Raw genomic sequence first — 25,937 nt, 5'->3', positions numbered from 1 at the left:
GTATCTCATTGTGGTTTTGATTTGCATTTCTCTGATGGCCAGTGATGGTGAGCATTTTTTCATGTTTTTGGCTGCATAAATGTCTTCTTTTGAGAAGTGTCTGTTCATATCCTTTGCCCACTTTTTGATGGGGTTGTTTTTTTCTTGTAAATTTGTTTGAGTTCATTGTAGATTCTGGATATTAGCCCTTTGTCAGATGAGTAGGTTGCGAAAATTTTCTCCCATTTTGTAGGTTGCCTGTTCACTCTGATGGTAGTTTCTTTTGCTGTGCAGAAGCTCTTGAGTTTAATTAGATCCCATTTGTCAATTTTGGCTTTTGTTGCCATTGCTTTTGGTGTTTTAGACATGAAGTCCTTGCCCGTGCCTATGTCCTGAATGGTAATGCCTAGGTTTTCTTCTAGGGTTTTTATGGTTTTAGGTCTAACGTTTAAGTCTTTAATCCATCTTGAATTGATTTTTCTATAAGGTGTAAGGAAGGGATCCAGTTTCAGCTTTCTACATATGGCTAGCCAGTTTTCCCAGCACCATTTATTAAATAGCGAATCCTTTCCCCATTGCTTGTTTTTCTCAGGTTTGTCAAAGATCAGATAGTTGTAGATATGCGGCATTATTTCTGAGGGCTGTGTTCTGTTCCATTGATCTATATCTCTGTTTTGGTATGCTGGAGAGGATGTGGAGAAACAGGAACACTTTTACACTGTTGGTGGGACTGTAAACTAGTTCAACCATTGTGGAAGTCAGTGTGGTGATTCCTCAGGGATCTAGAACTAGAAATACCATTTGACCCAGCCATCCCATTACTGGGTATATACCCAAAGGACTGTAAATCATGCTGCTATAAAGACACATGCACGCGTATGTTTATTGCGGCACTATTCACAATAGCAAAGACTTGGAACCAACCCAAATGTCCAACAATGATAGACTGGATTAAGAAAATGTGGCACATATACACCATGGAATACTATGCAGCCATAAAAAATGATGAGTTCATGTCCTTTGTAAGGACATGGATGAAATTGGAAATCATCATTCTCAGTAAACTATCGCAAAGACAAAAAACCAAACACCGCATATTCTCACTCATAGGTGGGAACTGAACAATGAGAACACATGGACACAGGAAGGGGAACATCACAGTCTGGGGACTGTTGTGGGGTGGGGGGAGGGGGGAGGGATAGCACTGGGAGATATACCTAATGCTAGATGACGAGTTAGTGGGTGCAGCACACCAGCATGGCACATGTATACATATGTAACTAACCTGCACATTGTGCACATGTACCCTAAAACTTAACGTATAATAATAATAAATAATAATAATATAAACAATGAGATACCACTACACACCTATCAGAAGGGCCAAAATCCAAACCGATGACAGCACCAAAAGCTGGAGAAGATGTGGAGCAACAATAGCTCTCATTCATTGCTGTTGGGAATGCAAAATGGTGCAGCCACTTCACAAGACAGTTTGGCAGTTTCCTAAAAAACTAAACATTCTCTAACCGTACCATCTAGCAATTGTGCTCCTTGGTATTATATTTACCTAAATGAGTTGAAAATGTCTACACAAAAACCTACACACAAATATTTATAGCAGTTTGATTCATAATTGTCAAAACTTAGAAGCAACCAAGATGTCCTTCAGTGGGTGAATGAATAAACTGGTACATCCAGACAATGGAGTATTATTCAGTGCTAAAAAGAAATGAGCTATCAAGCCACGAAAAGACATGGAGGAAACTTAAATGCATATAAGTAAGTTAAAAAAAAAAGCCAATCTGAAAAGTATGATTCCAACTATATGACATTCTGGAAAAGGCAAAACCATGGAGACAGTAAAAAGCCTCAGTGGTTGCCAGAGGTTAGGGGAGAGGAAGGAATGAATAAGAGGAACATAGAGGATTTTTAGGGCAGTGAAACCATTCTATATGATTCTATAATGATAGATACATATTACACATTTGTCAAAATGTATAATGCCTTATCCTCATGGTGACATAGACTCTTCCTCTGTCTCACCTCGAGTGTCATTTCTGCTATGAAGCCTTTGGCAAATCCTCTAGGTAAGGCTGTTCCTCCTCTGTGCTCCCACACAGCATTTTGTTCATCTCTCACATAGTAGTTAGGTCCTACTGTAATTATTTACTTACAAATCTGTTCTTCCCCTATAATGTGAGCTTGAAAACAGACACTATGTCTTAGTCATTTTATAGTCCTAGACATAATAGATACATAATAAATGTTGAACAAATTAATGAATGGATAAAGATGAAGAACCATTAATTCCACAAATATTTGAGTGCCTACAATGAGCCAGGCTCTGTTCCAGCACAAAAAAAGTAGCCAGAACTTTGTACCTGTAAGATGATTAGAACCCTGGGAACAGGCTTCTATTTTAAGCCTTTTTTTTAGCTTTTTACCTGTAGAAACTTCCAAATGAGCCACTTGCTTGTTTATTCATGTTTAAGAAAGAACCACCTGCCCAACGTTTAGCAGTGGCATTATGACAATGAATGGCAGTGGGAAAGCACAATGCACTCATCCTTGTCTCATAAAAGTACACTTTAAGAGTCCAGTCTCAATTTCATAGTTATCTTCTCTTTATTACTCTCTGGAGAATGTAACTTCAAGAGTTGGCAAAGGAGAAAATAGTAAATGAAGACAAAGCCAAAGTGATTCTGCCAATAAATACTTTAATGAGAACCGAGGTCTGTAACACATATAGCAATAACCACCCTGGCCTATGCCTTCTGCTCTAGCCCAAGTCTGGGGCTAACCAATTACATTTAACCACATTTGGAAAGCAGGCCATTTTCAACATCACCCATCAGTATCCATCTTCATAGAAGATACCAATCTGGGGCCAGAGTCTCAATGTTAACACTTTCTCTCGGGGAAAAGTTAACATGGTAACACAAACATAGAAATAACTTTGGACCACCCCACTGTTCTTCCATCAGGAGGCCCTTAGGAGACCAACGGCTTGGTAAACACTTACAACATTGTCAAAATACATTAGAACACGGGAAAAGGGAAAAGGAGTAGAAAGGCTGGCAGGGCTGGGCTCACATATAATTCAGTTCTTAGATTTGAAGCCTCTTTAGCTGCTCGTATGTAATAAAAAACTGAGGAGTAAGTCAAGGAAGATCACCAGGTTGATATTGAAAGCCAAAGCTAGTTCTAAAATCAGCATTGCATTCTCTTAAATTAAGGTAGTCTATGCTATTCTAAGCTGCATTTGCTTTAAAATCTTTTTTAAAACACCACCTGTCAAATCGAGCATGCGTTGAGTGCCTACCATGTGCCCATTTAGATCACTGGCATCGAACAACATAAACAGAGTAAAACTCTAATATATTTATAGTCTTCAGGGGGAAACACGACAAACACACACATACACACACGCACACACACACACACAGTAACCAAGAACATCAGTGACGACAGATAATTAGATGATCGGAGTGATTCCAAGAGGGAACAAGAAACCCTCTCTCTGTCTACAGACCCCACAAGGGCAGGGAATTACTTTCCAACCCTGTGGTGCTTACCATTATACACACAACACCACACACAGTATCCAATACATGGCTCTGCACTTAGGAGGCACTCAAACACAACTGAAGGAGACAGATTCACCCATGAAGAAAGAAGCCTACTTGGCTGTGGATTCCTTCACCCCATGAATGTCTTCTGTCCTGTTTTTATTTCCCAGCTATTTTGGTCCTATAGTTAGGGGTAGGAAATCTGAACCACCTCAGCATGGACTTTCCTGTAGGCTTCTTCCATCAGGGTTTCTAAAAACTTCATAGCCCCTTCCAGATTAGCTGTGTTTGTTGTCATTTTGTTTTAAAGAGTAAAGTTTGACCTATCTTTTCTATCCCCTTTAGTTTGTATTAGCCTCCAACTGAAAGCTGTTTCTCTACTTAATTTGATTCTCAAGGGTCACCAATGGGATGCTTGAGTTTCTCACTAACCTAAAAGGCTTTAATAATCAAATTTTCCTTCCCATAGCCTAGAATTATCTGGGAACTTGAAGCACTTGCTTTCATTCTCTCAAAGGATACAATGATGTTCCAGGGTCCAAGCCGAAGCCAGTTTGGCCAAAATCCTTTATAGAGTGCAAAAAAGCCCTCATGTTTCCACATCTGCAGGAAAGATACAACCAAAAACAGAGTGAATTCACCTTTCTCTACATTTGACATCACCTTCCACTCCCAGCCCAGGGCAACTTATGGCTCCATGAATAGTCTTTTCTCTAAAGGTCCATTTTAAATTCATCTGTAGTCTAAATCCATCCACCCACTTAATCAAATATTTACCTACCATACATATGCAAAGCACCATTCTTGATGTTGGGAATATACTAATAAACAAGACAGAAAAAGTGTCTATGGTAGCCAGCCTCCAAGATGGCCCCCAATGAACCTTACCTCCAGTTATTTGTACCCTTGTGTAGCCTCCACCCCATAGTATTTGGTCTGTGTCACCAACAGAATATGGTAGTAGTGAACATATGTCACTTCCATTGCTACATTATAAAATATATTTATATATAATAAAGCATCTGCCTTATTCTCTCTTGGATTCATTCACTCTAGAGGAAATCATCTGCTATCTCGTGAAGAGAGGACTACATGGTGAGGAACTGAGGGCTCCAGCCAACAACTGCATGAGTGATCACTGAAGCAGCTATCCCAGCCTGTCAAGGCTTTAGATGGCAGAAACCCTAGTTTCCATATGAACTACAACCTCAGGAGACAGCCTAAGCCAGAATCAACTCAGCTAAGCTGCTTTGCAATCCCTGGCCCACAGAAACTGCAAAATAACAAATGGTTTAAGGCAATGAGTTTTGGAGTAATTTGTTACACAGCAATAGGTAACCTATACAGCAGTTTCTACCCTCATGGAGTGTACATTCTAGTGGGGCTGACAAATACACAAATTGATATATATTATATCCAAAAATCAGTGCTACAAAGAGAACTAAAGCAGGGTAAGAAAATAGGAAGTTGGGCAAGTCATTATTCTTCTCTGAGTCTGTTTCATCATTATAAATTCTATATAATGCCATGGCCTACCTCGTGTGAATGCTTTGAGGACTACATGAAGAAAAATGTGAAGTGTTTTTTGAGTTTTGGTTTCCTACTTTACACAACAGGGATCTTATATACATGGTTATGAGAATTAAATGATAAATTATGCATAAACGTTGTAAACTTGGTGGCATGTGCTGAATTTAGCCAGCAGAAACGGTTCATATATAATGGACAAATATCTATTAAGTAACTACAGTGTGTTAGGCATTGTGTTAGACATTGAAAAAAGTTATTTTGCCTTTCTAATAGTGAAGTGAAACCCACCACAATTCTAAAAAAATGATATATTTGGATAAGACAATAATATGAGAAGCCAGAGTTGTAAATATCCTTTATCCCATCCTGTACATTAAGTATACTAGAGATAATTATCCTTACTACTTTTGGGAACAAACAGTAAAATAATAAGCACAATATTTATGAAGATATAGCGGTAATATGTTTCCCCCAATGGATCTTCAGCAAATAGTAAAGGTCTGAGACCAAAACTGATGTTGGAAAATTATGAAAATCACCCCAAATAAAGCCTAGATGTGAATAACCTAGAACCTAGACTGTTAAATGACAAGAGACCTCTGAAAGGCCATCCAATCTCATAATCTCTTACCTGGACTACCACAATGGACTTTTAATTGGTCTAAAATCTCTACCTAGAAGCTAGAACAATCTTTTAAAATTATAAATCAAAGCATAACATTTCCTGCTTAAAGCTCTCAAATGGCTTCCTGGTGGATTTCATTCTAATTACAAATTCTCTGCAAAGACCTATAGGATCCTACATGATTTAGCTGCTGCCTTTCTCTCCAGTTTCATTTCCTACTAGTTTCTCCCTTCATTCACCACACACTCAGCCACACTAGCTTTCTTTCTAACCCTTGAACATGTCCAGCTTATTTCCAACTCAGGCCTTTAGTAACCTGTTCCCTCTTTATGAAATGGTTTTCTCCTGGCTCTCATGGCCAACTCATCATCATTCAGATCTCAGCTCAAATGTCACCTCCTCAGAGGCTTTTCTTGACCATCCTTGCTGAAGTAGTTCCCCACTACTGAGTCACTATTGCAATATGCTGTTATTTTCTGCATAGCATCTATTTCTATCTAAAATTATACTGTGCATTGTGTGTTTATTGTGTCTCCCTCAACTAGAATGAAATCTCCAAGAGATCAGAAACTAGCTTTGTTTGTTCACCATTGTGTCACCACCACCTAACACAGTGTCTGGTGCAAGAAATTTTCCCGTAAGTATTTGTTGAAGAGGTGAACACAAAAACAGTAAGGGTCTCTAACACTCTTGTGAGCCATCTGGATTTTTTTTTTAAATTAAGAAACATGGTCTTGCTCTGTCGCCTAGACTGGAGTGCAGTGGCAAGACTACATAGCTCACTGCAGTCTCAAACTCTGGCTCAAGCGATCCTCCCGAGTAGCTAAGACTACAGGATGCAAGCCACAGCACCCGGCTTGAATCTTTATAAATTTCCAAAAACAGTGACCCATTTCTTCAAAACGTGACAACTGGGAGGCACCTTTTGGCATAAGGCAGTTGTGTGAAAACAAAGAACTTCTATAGATAAGCATAGACAAAATAAAAAAGTCTGATGCTGTTACATATAATGGCAAAATAGAACAAAGTCATTTTAAAAAATGACTGCTATTAAAAATTTTTAGTAGCAAGTGAGTAAATCAGTGAGCAAATGTAAGTACTTAAAGGTTACTACCAACATAAAAACATGTTTCTGCAGATTCAGAACAGCATAGTGGTTGTAAGTACAAACTTTGGAATCAGACAGATTGTGGATTAAGTCTCAGATCTGCCTCTTATTAGCTGTGTAATCTTGTGTAAGTTATTACTTAGCTACTCTGAACCTAAGTTTCTTCCTTTATAAAATGGGAAAGATAATATCTACTCCACAAGGTCGCTGTGAGAGTGAAAGGATATACTCTATGTACAGTGCCTGTGACAGAATAAGCATTCAATAAACATTAGCTATTACTATATTATTGTATAGTAAATCTTATAGTAAATCTTTTAGCCAATCTTCTTGAAAGAGTGCTTTACACTTGTCTATTTATCATTACTTTCTGTGTTTATCTCCTTCTATTAGAATCTAAGTGTCATAAACACAGGGACATTTTGGTTTACCAATACATCCTCAACAACCTAGAACAGTGCTTAGCACATAAGACAAACATTTCATTCATTTTTGTGGGGGGGGGGCTCTTCAAGAGTCAGCTTGATTTTTTCTTTTTTATTACTTGAATGAATGATCAAACATATTCCTCAATGCATAGCAATTGGCTTTTGCAAACACCAATTCACCAAACCTTCTAAAAGATATTAAATCCAACAGACTCTTTGCAGTCCTTATCATATTAGATCGCTATTGCATGTGACATTAAGTAACCACTCATTCCTTCTTGAAACTCATTAACTTCTTTGGCTCCCATGACACTACTCTCTAAGTTTCCTCATCTTTGGTGTCTTTCCTAGGTTCCTCATCTGCCAAGACCTTAAAAATTGGTATTCCAGGCAGGGCACGGTGGCTCACGCCTGTAATCCCAACACTTTGGGAGGCCGAGGCGGGTGGATCACGAGGTTGGGAGTTCGAGACCAGCCTGACCAACATGGTGCAACCCTGTCTCTACTAAGAACAAAAATAAGCCAGGCGTAGTGGCGGGCACCTGTAATCCCAGCTACTCAGGAGGCTGAGGCAGGAGAATTGCTTGAACCCGGGAGGCAGAGGTTGCAGTGAGCAAAGATCACGCCATTGCACTCCAGCCTGGGCATAAATAAATAAATAAAAATTGGTATTCTGCAGTGTTCTTTCCTTGGCCCAGTGCTCTTCCCTCTACACCAGTGATTGTCAAATGCAGAAATACCAACGGGGGCTTTTGCCAAACTATACTTTCCAGGGTCTGAGAATTGCTGCCTCAGTCAATCATTATTACGCGGAAGAATTTTATGGTACTCCAGTATGCTGGGAAGGCAAAAAGGTTGTGAACTCCTCTACCTACTCTCCTTGGTCAACTCTCTCCACAGTTATATACCACCTGTGTGCTAATGACTCCATGGGCTTTTATCTATATCCATTAACCTTCTCTTGAGTCAGGGCTAGAATATCCAAATGTATCCACTGGATTTTCCTCATGCACATCAAACTGAGTATCCAAAACTATGATGTCTCCCCCAAGACGTGCTCCTCTTGTGATGCCTCTGTCAATGAATGTCACCACCTGGTCACCAACTCCAAAAACCCAGAACTTATCTTTGACACCTCCTTTCTCCCACACCTCTCCACATCCAGTCAATCAAATCCTGTTGACTTTATCAACTAATTCTTTCTTGACTCTGTCCCACCTTCTATATCTCCATTATCATGCTCAAGTTCAGGCCTTCATCCCCTCTTTCTCAGATTACAAGAGCCTTCTAATCAGCTTCCCTATCTGTAGGTCAGTGGTTCTCAAAGTGTGGTCTCCAGACTAGCAACATCAGTATTACCTGGGAATTTGTTAAAAATGCAAATTTCCAGGTCCCACTCCACACTTACTAAATCAGAATCTGGAGATGGGTCCAAGTGAACTGCAGTTTAACAAGCCCTCCAGATGATTCTGATGCATGTTAAACTTTTAAGAACCACAGCTCCAGGCTTATCCCCTTAGTAGTCTTCAACCTTGGGTGAACATTGCAGTCACCTGATATAGTGTAAAATATTGACACCTGGACCTTACTCCCCAGGTTCTGAGTTAATTGGTCGAAGGTAGAGGAGGGAGCTGCGAAAGTTCCCCCAAGTGATTCCAATGTGTACCCAAGATGAGGAACCACTGTGGTAGATCCAGTCTCCACAAAGCCAAAGTGATCTATTTAAAATGCAAAGCTAATCTGATTAAAAACTTTCAACAGCTCCCTGACAAGTTTAAAAAAAGTCCAAGCACCTCAATATAGCATTCAGTATCCTTTATAATCTAACCCTTAGCCACCAATATGAGGAAAGCACCATAGTGGAGAGGTAAATGTCAGTTTGAGGTCAAACGATCTGAGTTTAAATTCCAGTTCTCCCACTTAGTAGCTGTGAAATCTTAGGCAGCTTACTTAATCTTTCAGTGCTTCAGTGTCCACCTCGTGGAGTAATGGTGAGGATTCAATGAACAAATACACAGAAGTCTCATAAGGACAGTTGCTGACACACAAAAAAGCACTCAGTGGATGTGAGTTATTGTTATTCAAGATGCCACCATCTACAGGGAGCCTACCTCAATGCTTCCAAATTGAGAACTCTGAGTTTATCACTTATCAGTCTGTACTGATGATCTGTTTGTATACCTATAGTACTTTTGTAACAACTGTAATTTCTCTCTAACTACTAAAATGGTGTCTAATATGTAATAGTTGTTAAACAAAACTGATAACAGGAGAGAAACCATATGGCTACATCATATTTTAGCCTCCATTTGTTTTCAGTAGCAATAATATCACCAGTAATGATGTAATAGTTTTAGAATATTCAGTTCCCACAAACACAACAGCAGGAACTTTCAAAGCCAAAGTGAACAACAGCATAACCCTGAACTGAAATAAAATACAGGCTTTTTTCCTTAAGTATTGAGCTTTCTATTGCAGGGTCTCTGTGTTGTATGAAGTAGGCAAATGGGGGATATACTGTCTTTTCTATCAATAATTCTACATGATACTATTAATAAAAGTATCCTGTATTTTAAAGCATTCAAATGGGAATCATTATATTAAGTACCACTGCAAATTACCAGATTGCTAAGGAGACAGCTTTTCTACCTGGGAATAACTGAGAAGCCACTAAAAAATATGATTCTTTCATCTTCAAAATGGTATGTAGCAACTAATAATAAGAACTGAAGGAAGGTCTAAGACATCAAAGAAAGCCAAATTGTAACCCAAATCCACAATGTACTTACCTTTAAAATACCATCAACAGTGCCCTTATAGAGATCCACATGTCCCACGATTGCCCTCTGGTTCATCATGCGAGTTCGAACCACATCAACCGGGTTGGAGGCCAGAGCCCCAGCCAAACCACATGTAAAGCTGGAACTAAGAGGAAAAGTTTAAGTAGATTGACCCCACTTCCACTCCCTGCCCACTTAAACAGAAATTAGGCCAAACGTAAACTGTACAATATAACTCAGACCCATCAGATAAAACCTGGCACTTGGCCTTTCATTACAATCTAAAGAGACAGGAAATTTTTCTAAAGAGACATCATTCAAAGGCTGTCCCTTCAGTTTTCAATCTGAAACTCAGCCTTTTTTTTAAAGGAGAGTTTCTAAACCTAACAAGATTCCTAAGTAGAAAGTATCATGCACCATCTATTAGTTACATAAATTTTTCAAACCACAGCATCACATGCCAAATGCATTTGAGTAACAAAATTATCATAAAGGTTGCAAGACAAAGAAAATGTGAAGTGAGATCAGCAACAGTCTTTAGCCAAAAAACTGTGCTGTAGTTTCACAAACCTTATTTACCCCTTTTTTTCTGATTCCCACTGAGAAAAGTTTGCTTTCTCAAACAAAATTAACCAAAGCAAATAATAGATGTGCTTATTAGATATAGAAGCTGTGTATGGATAAATGTAAATCAAATAGACCTCTGATAGGCTGCTGTATTAGACAATGTTCCCAAGTACTCAAGCCCCCATAGCACCTGGCATTTCTGTGAAGTATAAAGTGTTCATAAGGCTTGAAGTTCTGATAATAGGAGAGACAAGAGTATTTAGGCCATACGTACCAGTTATCAAATTCCACCTGAGGATTTCAGTAAAAGAGGCTTTTTGTGCTCCAAATGCTGGAAATAAAATGAGCACATCCCATCCTACTTACACGAAGTGAGTTAAAATTGTATCGCCCATCATTCCTGACAATATTAAGTGCTTCTTAGTAATATCATAGACTGGTAGCTCTACTCCCACAACGATGGCAGCACGCTGAGCAGTTGGAACCACACCCTACAAAACACAAGTGACATTAGGCACCAAGGAAATACAAAGGGAATGATGTCTTAGAGTGAACAAAATAGGTCAGGAGTTGAAAAGCAACAGAAAAATACAAGTCTGAAGTACAGAGGTCACTCTTTCAAATCAATGACTAATAACAGAACATATACAAATTTCCAATTCACTTGCTATACTAAAAATAAAATAATTGATATGACACCCAAAGCACAAAAGACAAAAGAAAAAAAAAGATCAACTGGACTTCATCACAATTAAAAACTTTTGTGACTCAAAAGACACCACCCAGAAAGTGAAGAGTCAACACACACAATGGAAAAAAACATTTGCCACTCATATATCTGATAAGGGACTAGTGTCAAGAATATATAAAGAACTCTTACAACAAAAAAGGCAAACAATCCAATTTTAAAATGGCCAAAAGACCTGAAGATATTTCCTTCAAAAAAGATACACAAATGGCCAATAAGCACATGAAAAGATGCTAAACATCATTAGTCACTAGAGAAATGCAAATCAAAACCACAAGGACATATCACTTCATACCTACTAGGATGGCTATAACGATTTTTCTTTTAAGTAAAAAAAGGCCAGGCGCAGTGGCTCATGCCTGTAATCCCAGCACTTTGGGAGGCTGAGGCAGGAGGATCACTTGAGGAGGAGTTCTAGACAAACGTGGGCAATACAGTAAGACTCTATCTCTTAAAAAATTTTTTAAATTAGCCAGGCATAGTGGCATGTGCCTGTAGTCCCAGCTACTTGAGATGCTGAGGTGGGAGGATCACCTGAGCCTGGGAGGCTGAGGCTGCAGTGAGCCATGATTGCACCACTGCATTCCAGCTTGGGCAACACAGCAAGATCCTGCCTCAAAAAAAAAAAAAAGAAAGAAAGAAAAAGTAAAAGAGCAAGTGTTGGTGAGGATGTGAAGAAATAGGAACCCTTATACACTGTCAGTGGGAATGTAAAATGGGGCAGCCACTGTGGAAAACAATTTGGCACTTCCTCAAAAAGTTAAACACAGATTGCCATATGAGCGAGCAATTCTACACCTAGGTATATACCCAAGAGAACTGAAAATAGATGTTCATACAAAAATGTGTACAGAAATGTTCATAGCAGTATTCATAATAGCCAAAATGTGCAAAGAACCCAATGCTCATTAATTGATGAAGGGACAAATACAATGTGGTATATCCACACAATGGAATTAATATTCACCCATAAAAAGGAATAAAGTACTGATACATGCTGCAACATGGATAAACCTTAAAATCAGTATGCTAAATGGAAGAAGCCAGTCACAAAAGTCTACATATTGCCTGATTCCATTTACATGAAATACCTAGAAGAGGCAAATCTATAGAGACAGAAAGTAGAGTAGTGGTTGTCTACAGCTAGGAGGGCTGGGGGAAATGAGAAGTGACGGGTAAAGGGTAAGAGTTTCTTTTTGATAATGAAAATGTTCCAGACTTAGACAGTGGTAATGGCTGCACAAATCTGTGAATATACTAAAAACAATTAAATTGTATACTTTAAAGATGGTGAATTTTATGTGAATTATCTCAATAAAGAATTTGGGAATTATCATTATAATATGTGAATTTTCCCAATAAAGCTGTTATAAATAAAATCATGAAGCAAAAATCAGTGGGGAGAAGAGAGCTTTCAGGTTTAATTCACAGAATTTTCAGATGTGCAGAAAGGACAATCACTAGGGTGACAGCAAAGGTATGAAGAAGCAAGAGGAAAAGCCAACGGAAAAGTGGTCCTTTGCTTACAAGTCCTGCTGTGGTAACATTACCAGGGTTTCACTCACTAGCACGATGCTCCTATCACAGCCCACATTACAACACAGGGTTGCTAGAGCATTAAAAGTCACATTTTTGAAGAATATTAATGACACAAGAAAACGCTTATGATAGCATGATAGCATGTTAAATAAAGCAAGGCATAAAATTATGTATAGTATTATTCTATCTTCAGGGGAAAAGGTATACACACACATGCCAAATTCTTAGAAAGGATTAGAACGAAATACATCAAAATATTTTTTTCCTCTGGTATTAGGATAAGAGATGTTACTTTTCATTTTTATGCCTATTTCTTTTTACATTTTCACAATGAATGTTTTACTTTTATAACTGTGTTAAGGTGTCAGTTAAAATTGAAAATAACATACCATGGGGACATCTGCTTTCTGGGATAACTACTATATTAAAAAGTTTTCAGTTATCTCTAAGTTCCCAACTCAATTTATAAAGTGGGGCTGCTCCTTCTATGGAGTAGCCATTCTTTATTCCTTTACTTAATAAACTTGTTTTCACTTAAAAAAATAATAATAATAATCCCAGCTACTCAGGAGGCTGAGGCAGGAGAATCGCTTGAACCCAGGAGGCGGAGGTTGCAGTGAGCCGAGATTGCGCCACTGCACTCCAGCCTGGCAACATAGCAAGACTCCGTCTCAAAAAAAAAATAAATAAATAAATAAATAAAATGAAGTGGAAGTGACACAGCTATGCCAAGATGCTTGATTGTGCTGATATGGCTGGCTAGCCGAAGGGTGCCTTCCTTGCTGGCTCTTTGACCTGCTTCTCATAAAGAGGGTACCCTTCACAGAAGACTGCTTTGGTGAACAGTAAGGCCCCAAACTGGAGCCCACAGGCCAAAACCAGGCTATAGACATGTTTTGAGTGGCCCACAGTGTTTCCAAAAGACTGAATTGGCTGTTAATATGTACAAATCAGGATATTTCACACAGAAATGCAGATTTCCAGCTTCTCTTGAAAGGCCAGAAAATTTGACCACACTGGGCTCACCATCAACGCATGGCAGCAATGGGCTAGAGCTAAGGAGTAGCTGTCCTCTCTCAACGGGGACTGTGCTCTCCGTGCTCTCCAGGACCACAGTCCTCACCACGCTACTCTCTCTCCAACTCTGTGGTAAGTGCTAGTTATAATTTGTTATTGTGCTTGTGCTATTTTTTCTTACAATGAAGTTAGGAAGAAAGTGAAATGTTTTCAGTATTCATGTTACAATCAGAGCAGGAAGATAAACAAAGATGAGCACATGTTTGAAGAAAAATGCAAACATATTTTCTTGTTGAAATGAAAAAATAAGTCCTGTATTTTTAACATGCAAATAAAACATGTCTGTCTCAGTAGAATACATTCAACAATGTACTTTGCTTCTTTATGTTAGATGCCTAGATCATGTAAGCAGCCTGGATCATAAAAACAGTTATGTTCAGTTTCTCAAAAAATAAACATAGATTTATCACATAATCCAGCAATTCCACTTTTGGCTATATAACCAAAAGAATTGAAAGCAGGGTCTAAAAAAGATATTTGCACACCCATTTACCCAGCAGCATTATTCACAATAGGCAAAAGGCAGAAGCCATTCAAATGTCCATCAATGGTTGAATGGATAAACAAAATGTGGTATATACATACAATGGAATATTATTCAGCCTTAAAAAGGAAGAAATTCTGACACATGCTACCACATGGATGAACCTTGAGAACATTATGCTAAATAAAATCAGCCAGTCACAAAAAGATAAATATTGTGTGATTCCACTTACATGAAGTACCTATAATAGTCAAATTGATAGAGACAGAAAATAGAATGGGGGTTGCCAGGGGCTAGGGGAAGAAGAAATGGGGAGTTGCTTCATGGGTATAGAGTTTCAGTTTGATAAGACCTAAAGAGTTCTGGAGATCAGTTGTACAACAATGTGAATGTACTTAACACTACTGAACCATCAAAAATGGTTAAGATGGTAAATTTTATGTTATGTCTACTTTTTACTACAATAAAAAATAAAGTAGCTATGCTCCTGTGAAAAAATCTCCCATTCTATTTATTCCTGTTTTTGTTCCTTGTCATCAGTTTGTGAGAAAGTTCTAGTTAGTTCTATTTTCTGGCTTTAAATTAGACATATCAAGCAAGTGTACCCTGCTGTTACCAAAAAGCAAACCTCAAGGACCATTAATGGATGCAAAGACCATTAGTTAGATGAAAGGTGATTAGATATTAGGATATATGCATATTACTAGAATATTATCACCCCACAGATTACTTGCTAATTGCAAAGGAGGGGAAAAAAACTTATGTTTTACAATGGCGAGATCTGGTGGACGTCATCTTACCAAATAATCAAACTTGGCACCACTAATCACGGAACAAACTAATATTATGTGCCTCCTGCTGTGATGCAGTATGAAATACACAGCATCACCTATGAAGCACCCTTACCAAAAATGTTTAACATGAATCTAATCAAGCCAATGGACCCTATTTACAGTTTATAGGAAATAAACTGTAAATATAAAGATATTTTCTCTATAAAGATAGAGAAACAAGTTAAACACAATGAGGAAACACTTTATAAGAAAACTAGCCTGGCCAGGCATGGTGGCTCACATCTGTAAGGCCAAGGCCAGAGGATCACTTGAAGCCAGGAGATCAAGACCAGCCTAGGCAACAAAGCCAGACCCTGTCAAAAAAAAAAAAAAAAAAAAAGGAAGGAAAGAAGGAAGGAAGAAAATAAATTATAAATTAGCCTGGTCTCATTAACAGGAAATTCTAATATTGGCTAGATATTAGGTATTAGGGACTTGTTCATTTTCTTAGATATGATCATGGTATTGTTATTATGTAGAAGACTATCCTTATTCTTAGGAGATGCACAATGAAGAATTTAATTGAGTGCCATGATGTCTGCAACCTACTTTCATTTAGCTTAGCTAAAAAGAGTGTATGTGTGTATACACGTAAACAGATAAAGCAAATACGATCAAACTTTAACAGCCATCAAATCCAGCTCATAGGTATGTATTTCATAGTTCTATTCTTTCAATTTTTCTTTATGCTTGAAATTTTTGTTATGAAAAATTATAAAGAAAGAAAAATAGCAAAGCTCTCATTTTTATTTAAAAGTCTATTAATAGATTTCCCATTCCACTCTCTCTGTATATTCTACTAATAATATTAATATTACAATAATTAGGGATTAAAAATTTAGAGCAACAATGACGAAAAGCAAAGTATAGATAGAAGACTGAAAGATAATATGACAAAAAGTTTAACAGAAATTATCTCTAGGCAGTGGGACTACTGGATTTTTTTTCTTTTTACTTTTCCATATTTTCTCAATATTTTACAGTACATGTTATACTTTTTAGGTTAAAAAATTGTTTAAGGTAACAGCTTTTTTTTCTTATTTTTTTTTTTTCTTTATTTTTTTTTGAGGCAGAGTCTCGCCCTGTCACCCAGGCTGGAGTGCAGTGGCGTGATCTTGGCTCACTGCAACCTCCGCCTCCAGGGTTCAAACAATTCTCCTGCCTCAGCCTCCTGAGTAGCTGGGACTACAGCCGTGCACCACCATGCCTGGCTAATTTTTGTATTTCTAGTTGAGATGGGGTTTCACCACGTTGGCCAAGCTGGTCTCGAACTCCTGACCTCAAGTGATCCACCCGCCTTGGCCTCCCAAAGTGCTGGGATTACAGGCATGAGCCACAGCACACGGCCGGTAACAGCTTTTGAACATAAGCACTACAAAGACATACATCATCGTGTTAGTACAGAACTGGCAAAAAAAAATACACTGAACAAATACATTCACTGTGAATATGATCGAAACAGCCATCTCAAATAACGTAATAACATTCCCCACCTATATAATCCCCAAACATTATGCAGAAATAAAAGGCCAATGATAAGTTTTGGGCCTTTCAAGGGAGATGAGGAGTTTCTTACCTTAGTTTTTGGATTATAATTCACGATTTTATGTCTTCATATAAAAAAAAAATTCTCTGCAAATTGTAGGAATTGAGAGGGTAGGATAATAGCAGGAAAAGAGTACTTACCCTCCACAGACCCCTGGTGCCTTCTTGTTGGTATATATCGATAAAGCTTCCAATCATGCTCCCTTGGAACAAGCTTCCTTGAGCCTGCATTCGAATCTAAAATGAAAAGAGGTGAACATTTTATTTTTTCAGAGAGAACCAAAATGCTAAATTCATTTTAATTTCATCTAAAATTTAAAAAGTAGTATTCAGGAATCCCAGAAAAATATCTGCTATTATGATAAAGTTAATTAGTTAAACTGTATAGAAAAAGAATTTGTGTCAAAGTGTATTTTATGAAAATGATTTTCATCGGCCTCACATTCCTCACACTAAGTCTATTATTTCTGGAGCTAGAAGAAAATTTGGAGAAAAGAAAGAACAAGTACTCAGCGGGACTAAAAAATGACTCATTTAGTGAAAAATTAGAAACTACTTAATATCCAAAAACAACAACTACACAGATTGGTTACAGAAATTATATATTCATTTAATAGAATACTATGGAGCCATAAAATTTTGTTGTACAATGGTATTTGCTGACACTGAAAGATATCAAAAATTAATTGCTAACCAGAAAAAAATATTGCAAAGTATTGTATCATTTTTATAAAAAACATGTAAACTTAAAAATATCCAGAAGCACAGCAAAGAGACGAGGTGAACATATAAAACTAAATACTTACAGTGGTTTATGTCTGAGTGGTGAGGCTACAAGTAAGCATTTTTCTCTTTTGTGTTTTTTCTGCCTTCCATATTATTCTACATTAAACATGCATTGCTTACGTAATTATAAAAATGAAAAATGTTTTAAAATATAATTTTATGTTTATGAGACCTTAAGTTGAGTTCTATTTATAAAAAGCATGATATTATATTCTGCCAAGTGGCCTTTGAGAGCTGCAAGAAAGGAAAGATAGCATTAAATGGCCATGTAAAAGGTTTGGTACAATTTCCCACAGACTCTGCACACATACAATCCTAGTAGTCAGTCACTAAATACTAGTGGCCCAAATGTAGGCCTGATTTTTATGAAGCACCATGCTACCATTCTAGGTTTCAACAAGTGTCTTTAGTAAGTCATGTAATGGCAACATGCTTTTATGCAGAAAGTTAACTGTTACTACTAAGAGTTTTCAAATATTATAATTATAAAAACCTAAACCCATTAAATCAAGATACAAACTATCACAAAGACAAATGAAAACTACTAATACACTGTGGTAAGTAGAACACTTCTTTAAGGAGGTGATTCCTGAGCAACAGAGGGGCTAGCATGAGGCAAGTGAAGTACTTTTCTTAGGCATGAAATGTAAGGGAGTGCAAGAAAAACTCAGTAATCAAGATAAATGATGTCTCAATATGATATTTTTTAACCAAAATTAAACCACAAAAAGCCAAGATGAATCAAATATCAAATTTAACTAAAGCTAGGACTCAACAGGGCCAGGATTAGGGTAAGGTGAATGAGATGAGTTATGTGAAATTTTGGTATTTGGTTCATCATGAATTTTTTGCATTAATTTTGATTGTTTAAAAATACTGCATACAAATGTTGTTTATATTGATTACTGAGTTTTGTGGCACCTTCTTACATTCTGCATCAAAGGGGAATGCCTCACTTGTTTTGTCCTAGTCCTGGCCCTGTTTATGAGCCTGGTCTTGAAGGACAAATTCACCAGGAAAATGAGAAAGACGTTTCAGGAAGAAAGTGTTACATGCACAAAGGCAAAGAAGCAGTACATAGTAGATCAGATATGGATTTAGATAGATCTCTCCAGCTTCATCTGGAGATGGGTTGAGGGAGTGGAGTACACACTAGAGTGAAGGGACAAGTTAGGAGGCTACTGAGATGAGGCCCTACAACAGGAATGGTGGGGAAAGGACAAAGTTGAGAAATACAGATGAGGCAAAATCTGTAGAAACTTGATACCTAATCCAACACTAGAAGGAAGCAAAGATATAGAAGAATCAAAGATGATCTAGGTTTCTGGTTTAGATGACCCAGTAGGTCTGGGTAGTGTGGTAGATTATTGTCTCCCAAAATCTACTCTCCTTTCTTGAAGCTAGATGTAGCCATGGAACTAAGTCCTTCAGAATGGAATGTGAACAGAAATAATGGTTGAAACTTCCCAGTGTCTTGCTTAGAAGGAAATTGCCTGTATTTCAGAACAGCCAAACAGCCCTACTAAATGAGAAAAAGTTGTCCTTGGCCAGGCACGGTGGCTCACGCCTGTAATTCCAGCACTTTGGGAGGCCAAGGTGGGCGGATCACCTGAGGTTAGTAGTTTCAAACCAGCCTGGCCAACATGGCGAAACCCCATCTCTACTAAAAATACAACAATTAGCCAGGCATGGTGGTGTGCACCTGTGTAATCCCAGCTACTCGAGAGGCTGAGGCAGGAGAATTGCTTGAATCCAGGAAGTGGAGGTTGCAGTGAGCCAAGATCACGCCATTGCACTCCAGCCTGGGCGACAGAACGAGACTCCATCTCAAAAAAAAAAAAAAAAAAAAAAAAAAGATTGCCCTTGCAGAAGAATTCTAGCTAAGAAACATGGATGGAATGATGGAATTAGAAAATCACCACTTTGCGACCTTAAATGAAACAATTGATTCAGGTAATGGCCACCAATGGATGAAACCATTAGATGAAGGATTGACAGGAAAGTACAAAGGAGAAATCGGGCTGTCACGCCTGAACCCACTGATCAATCTTAACATCCCTATATTGGGACAACCAAACACTGTGTGCCTCCTCACATGACTCGGTATGACCTTTACAGAAACCTTCCCTTTTACAGAGAGAGAAGATTTAAAGGAATAAGTTAAATGATATCACAAGGAAGCAAAAAGACAAATCCAAAACTTGGGAATTCTAAAGGAGAGCTGATCCCATTTACTTGACAAGTTAATGGCAAAAAGCAAATAAATAAATAAATAAATAAAAGGTATATGGACAGGAGTGGGGTACTCTAGAATAAAAAGGACTTAAGAAACATAACTATTAAATATAATGCATAGGCTTTGGAACCCAAGTTAAACAAATCAACTGTAAAATATAAGACAGTCTGGAAATGTGAACATAGATTATTAGATGTTACTAATGAATAAATGTTAATTTTGTTAAATGTAACAATAGCACCATGGTTATATTGAAAAATATTCCTTTTATGAGATACACATTGAAGTATATGGGGGAAAATGACAATGTCTGGAATGTGCCTTAAAATAATTCAGAAAAAGGGAATAAAAAAGCACGTGTAGCAAAATCTTAGCTACCTCCGTGATGTGTACAAAGACGTTCACTGTACTATGTTATTTTCTACTCACGCATACGTTTGAAATTGTTTATCAAAAACTACATATTTAAAGATTTAAACTGTTAAAGATAAAAATGGAGGCAACAATTGAGATAAACCCCAAGACCAGCCACCCATCATCAGGTAACCAAAACTTAAGTCATCCTGTTTCCTCGGAACTGCTATCTCTAATCATAAACACAAAACATAAGCTTTACATCTTTGTCAGAATGCTTCAGTGAAATGAAATCAATAACTATAGACAATCACTTTAAACAGCTGCTTGCCTTTAAAAGAAGGATAATTTATAACAGCCAATCACAAAAAAGGTCAAAATGTTTCTGCCCTTCTGCTTTATAAACTGTACTGTAAGATAAGTTTGTTATCACTTGGTTTGAAGTATCCTGGATCGAGATCTGTACTTTCTCTTATTGCATACAATAAACTTTAAAATTTTTCCTAACTGATTTTATTTTTGACAAATCGAAAGGAAACTGCTTTCCCTTGACTCTCTTCCCATGGGCTGGAATGTAGGTTTGATAGTGGTCCAACTTCAACTATACAGATTAAAATAATACCATAGGACAGGGGTCAACAAATGTTTTCTGTAAGGGTCCAGACAGTAAATATATTAGGCTTTGCAGGGCTTATGACCTCTGTTGTGACTACTCAGCTCTGCCACTGAAGGACAAAAGCAATTATAGACAATAAATAAACAAATGGGGTGGCTGTGTTCCAATAAAACCTTATTTACAACAGGGCGTGGGCCAGATTTGACCCACAGACAGTAGTTTGCCAATCCCTGCCCTAGGAGATGGCAGTGCAACAAAAATGAAGAAAGCTGGATCCTGGATGACTACATGAAGGAGTTCTGCCTTACCAGCATTAACTGCAGTCCTCTAGATGGTTACATGAGAGAGATATCTATTGTATATGGAGACCTTTTATTTTTGAGTTTCTTTGTGACAGTAGCTTAGCCCATAACCTAACTGATATAGTGAGAGCTAAAGTATTAAGAATGAAAAAGGCGGTTGGGCACGGTGGCTCACACCTGTAATCCCAGCACTTTGGGAGGCCGAGGCAGGTGGATCACGAGGTCAGGAGATCGAGACCATCCTGGCTAACACTGTGAAACCCCGTCTCTACTAAAAATACAAAAAATTAGCCAGGCGTGGTGGCGGGTGCCTGTAGTCCCAGCTACTCAGGAGGCTGAGGCAGGAGAATGGCATGAACTCGGGAGGCGGAGCTTGCAGTGAGCCGAGATAGCGCCACTGCACTCCAGCCTGGGAGACAGAGCAAGACTCCGTCTCAAAAAAATAATAATAATAATAATAATAAAAAAAGAATGAAAAAGGCCACGAGGGAGAGACTGAAGAGGAGAAAAGAGCTAAAGATGGAACCTTGGGTGGGAGAAGAAAAAGATTTAAAGTATATGCATAAAAAGGAAGCCCATGAATGAAACTAAGGAATAGGAAAACTAGAAGCAGAATCTAAACAGTGTAGTAACAAAACCAAAAAAGAACTTCTAGTAGAAGGAATTAGTCAAAATAGGTTAAGTAAGATGAGAACTAAAATGTTCACTGGATTGGATAATGAGGACATTACTGCTGACCCTGCGGAGAGTGATTTCAATCAAGTAGCAGGAGTGATTATAGCAGGTTATGAAGGAAATGGAATGTAAAGGTTACTCTTTTGTAAAATCCGGATGAGAAGGTACGAAAAGAGATAGCATGGTGTTTTGAGGTCAGAGGGTCAAGAAAATATTTTAGGATAGAGAGATTTGACCATATTTATCATTTGAGAGCAGATAACCGGTAAAGAGGAAGACACTGAAGATAAGAGAAAGAGGACAAATGATAGAGAAAGGTCTCTGATGAAACAGAAGTGAATAAAAGTAACCAGTTTTTTTTAAACTTGAGCATGTATCAAAATCACTTGAAAGCCTTGTCAAACCAGACTGCTGGGCCCCATCCTACCCTTTCTGATTCAGTAGGTGTTGGATGGGGCCTGATAATTTGCATTTCTAACAAGTTCCCAGGTAATACTGGTCTGGTATGGAAAACCACTACAGTAAGACAAGATAAGGATGGGTATAGATGGAAGTAAGTTTACACCTGTAAGGCAGAAAGGACACGAAATTGAGAGGTATAAGGCCAGGCCATAGGAGGTGGGGTTGTCTGCTGAGAGTAAGAGGTACAAGGAGCTCTTCAATTAAATTCTCTTCATAAATACCTGTTCTAAGTCAACAAAAATACGCATGAGGAAAGGACTCCCTATTCAATAAATGGTACTGGGACAGCTGACTAGCTATATGCAGAAGAATAAAACTGGGCCCCTACCTTTCACCATATACAAAAATTAACTCAAGACAGATTAAAGATTTAAATGTAAGACCTCAAATTATAAGAACCCTAAAAGAAAACCTAGGAAATGCCATTCTGGGCATTGGCCTTGGGAAATCATTTATGACTAAGTCATCAAAAGCAATTGCAACAAAACAAAAAATTGACAAGTGGGACCTGATTAAACTAAAAATCTTCTTCACAACAAAAGAAACTACCAACAGAGTAAAGAGACAACCTACAGAATGGGAGAAAATATTCACAAACTATGCATCTGATGAAAATCTGGTATCCAGCATCTATAAGGAATTTAATTCAACAAGCAAAAACCAAATAACTCCATTAAAAAGTAGGCAAAAGACATGAACGGACACTTCTCAAAAGAAGACATACAAGCAGCCAACAAACATAAAAAGATGCACAGTATCACTAATCATCACAGAAATGCAAATCAAAACCACAACAAGATACCATCTCACACCAGTCAGAATGGTTATTATTAAAAAGTAAAAACAACAGATGCTGGCGAGGCTGCAGAGAAAAGGGAATGCTTAGACACCATTGGTGGGAATGTAAGTTAGTTCAGCCACTTTGGAAAGCAGTTTGGAGACTTCTCAAGGAACTTAAAACAGAGAGCTACCATTCAACCCAGCAATCCCATTACTGAGTATATATCCAAAAGAAAATAAATAATTCTACCAAAAAGACACATACACTCCTATGTTCATCACAGTGCTATTCACAATAGCAAAGACATGGAATCAACCTAGGTGCCCAGCAACGTTGGATTGGATAAAGAAAATGTGGTACATATACACCATGGAATACTATGCGGTCATAAAAAAGAACAAAATCATGTCCTTTGCAGCAACATGGACTGAGCTAGAGGCCTTTATCCTAAATGAATTAATGCAGGAACAGAAAACCAAATATAGCATGTTCTCACTTATAAGTGGGAGCTAAATATTGCGTACTCATGGACAAAGATGGCAACAATAGACACCAGGGAATAATAGAGGCAGGAGAGAAGGAGGGGGACAAGGGTTGAAAAACTGTTGGGTACTGTGCACACTATCTGGGTGATGGGATCATTCATATCCCAAACCTCAGCATCATACAATATACCCATGTAATAAACCTGCACATGTACTCCCTGAATCTAAAATAAACGTTGAAAAAAAAAAACTTGTTCTGTAAATCTAAAATGATATAAAAATTCTGTAAATTACTATCATTTTAGTCCAGAAAGACTGTCTCATATTTTTATCCGTCAACCACCAGTGGCTTATTTCATGTGTGTTGTTTTGCATGTCTTTCTCTCAGTTCTCAAACCCCTCTCTGAATTGCAATAAACAGATCTCTCCTTTGCTAACCTAGCCACTTGTGGTTTCACTAGTGGTCAAATTTAAAAAAGCGTGTGTCCTCTTACTTTTTTCTCACAATCCCCTTAAAATAATTTTTTAAAACTTTGGGTTCCCCTCACTTATTTTAATCCTATATTTAGTGCTTTTAACTAATCATAAGTTTAAATACGTTAATAAGTAGAAAATATTTACCATTTTATGAAATAAGATGAAAATTTATATTAAAAGAAATGTTTCAGTCTGTGACTTGAAAAAACCTTAAAGAAATCCAATTATACTCTTAACAAGTCAGCACCACCAACCTAAACTGTTCTGGTTCTGAATTCAGAATATTCCAATACAGGCCAAAATATACCATTTTTAAAGCCAAATCTCACACTGAATAGAAATATTAATAAGACAGGGAAAGACAGAGGCATTACAGACTTAAGATACCCAAATTGGTTACTAAAGTAGTCTTCTCCAAAAACTATATTTCAATTTACCCCTCTGTTTGGCATCCCAGGTTATACCACAGGTCAACATACCATACCAAGATTTAGAATAGGTGGGGACGTACCTTTCTTCTGTAAAATTGAGTAAGGGCTATTATGAACAGATTCATTCTCATACCAGTTTTAGGATGGAGTACAAATGGATGTAAGAGATCTGGAAATTGATTCCTATAAAACTGCATAGCCCTTGGAAAGAACCTATAGGGTCTTGCATACTCCAGTGTGAGGACCAGTGGATTAACGCATATCATAATAAATGGACTGCCATTTATTGAGCATCTACTACACCAAGTACAATGACAGGCAGTTTATATATATATATTTTCGCTAATCCTTTACAACTCTATGTTATAAACACTGTATTATATTCGTTTTTCAAATGATGAAATTGAGGCTTAATGCAGTTAACTGATTTGCCCAAGGTTCTACAGCTGGCAAGTGACAGAGTGGGAATCTGAACCCAAATCTGACTCAAAGCTTATGCTCCTTTCAAATCACACTGTATCTCTCTTACCTTTAGAACATCGGTGGGATTGGCTATAGTGGAAGATATCACTCCTGACACTACCCCACAGATCATATTAATTAAAAGAGTTTCATCTGTGAAAAGGAAAAGAAAAAGAAAGGTCTGCTTGTATTAGGCACCAGTTTGAGAACACAGTACTGACCTACTGGAGGAAGGGAAACTTGGTTAGAGAGATGACTTTAGAAATAAACCAAAAAGCTTAGGAAAATAAAGAAACTCAAATATTTCTAGATCTCAATTCAGTGCTAAAATATATTAAAACTTGTAAAATATAAATCATTTCTAAAAACATCATTACTTCTAAAGGACACTGGAACACGTCCTTTTTTTCTACAAAACTATCAGTATCCCACACACGAATTCAAAAGGTGGTATTTCCCCTTCGACCTTTTCAAACATCTAAAGAACATACTTTTTAAGTCTTTTTCTGGGTAATCATCAACTCTAAAGATTCAGGAACTGAATGTTAAAAGAGAAAATCTTATGTCTAATACAAAAAACTTACCTGAATATTAATTTTGATAGGCCTGAGATCTCTCCTAGCCTCTGTTAATTTACAAAAGATTTCTGTAGTCAAATATGAAAAAGCAATCATTTAGAACTAAATCTCCTCAGTGAGAAAAAAGAACAAAGAAACCACAGAGCACATTGCTCTATAGTGAAATTCAATCTTTACCGCTCCTTCACACCATGAAGACCCCACAAATAGAAACTAAACAAACCCAAGTGAAGAATCTATGAAAGAAAAAAATTTCAGAAAGAGGTGGAAGAGAACCTTCACAATCCCCAAAAAAAGGCTTCAGAAAAAGTTGACTTCAGGACAATAAAGTGATTCAAAGGACATTACTAACCGAAAGGCTTTCCAGCTGTCCCCAAACATCCAACAGCCCCAGGCCTGTGGTAAAATAACCATTTAGTGTAGTATCATGATGGAAAATGCTACAGCAGCAAACAGACATATGATAATGCTGAATAT

At 37.7% G+C, this 25,937-nt stretch overlaps 1 protein-coding gene across 4 annotated transcripts in view; it reads right to left on the bottom strand.

The window, feature by feature from the left end:
* Positions 1-2,682: 2,682 nt before the first annotated feature.
* Positions 2,683-25,937, bottom strand: part of SLC25A14 (solute carrier family 25 member 14) — a 33,150-nt gene continuing 9,895 nt past the window's right edge. For all 4 annotated transcript variants that reach the window (XM_009235243.3, XM_009235245.3, XM_054545055.1 and 1 more), the window contains 6 exons: positions 24,950-25,035; positions 16,957-17,052; positions 10,956-11,080; positions 10,032-10,167; positions 4,074-4,154; positions 2,683-3,131 (listed from right to left, as the gene is read on the bottom strand). In XM_009235243.3, coding sequence (XP_009233518.1) covers positions 3,090-3,131; positions 4,074-4,154; positions 10,032-10,167; positions 10,956-11,080; positions 16,957-17,052; positions 24,950-25,035 — 566 coding nt within the window. In that variant the 3' untranslated portion in view covers positions 2,683-3,089. The remainder of the gene's footprint in view (positions 3,132-4,073; positions 4,155-10,031; positions 10,168-10,955; positions 11,081-16,956; positions 17,053-24,949; positions 25,036-25,937) is intronic.

Source organism: Pongo abelii, chromosome X (assembly GCF_028885655.2).
Source record: "Pongo abelii isolate AG06213 chromosome X, NHGRI_mPonAbe1-v2.0_pri, whole genome shotgun sequence".
NCBI classification, from domain to species: domain Eukaryota; kingdom Metazoa; phylum Chordata; class Mammalia; order Primates; family Hominidae; genus Pongo; species Pongo abelii.
Note: the sequence above shows the minus strand (reverse complement) of the source record. Positions and strands in the feature narration are given on the sequence as shown.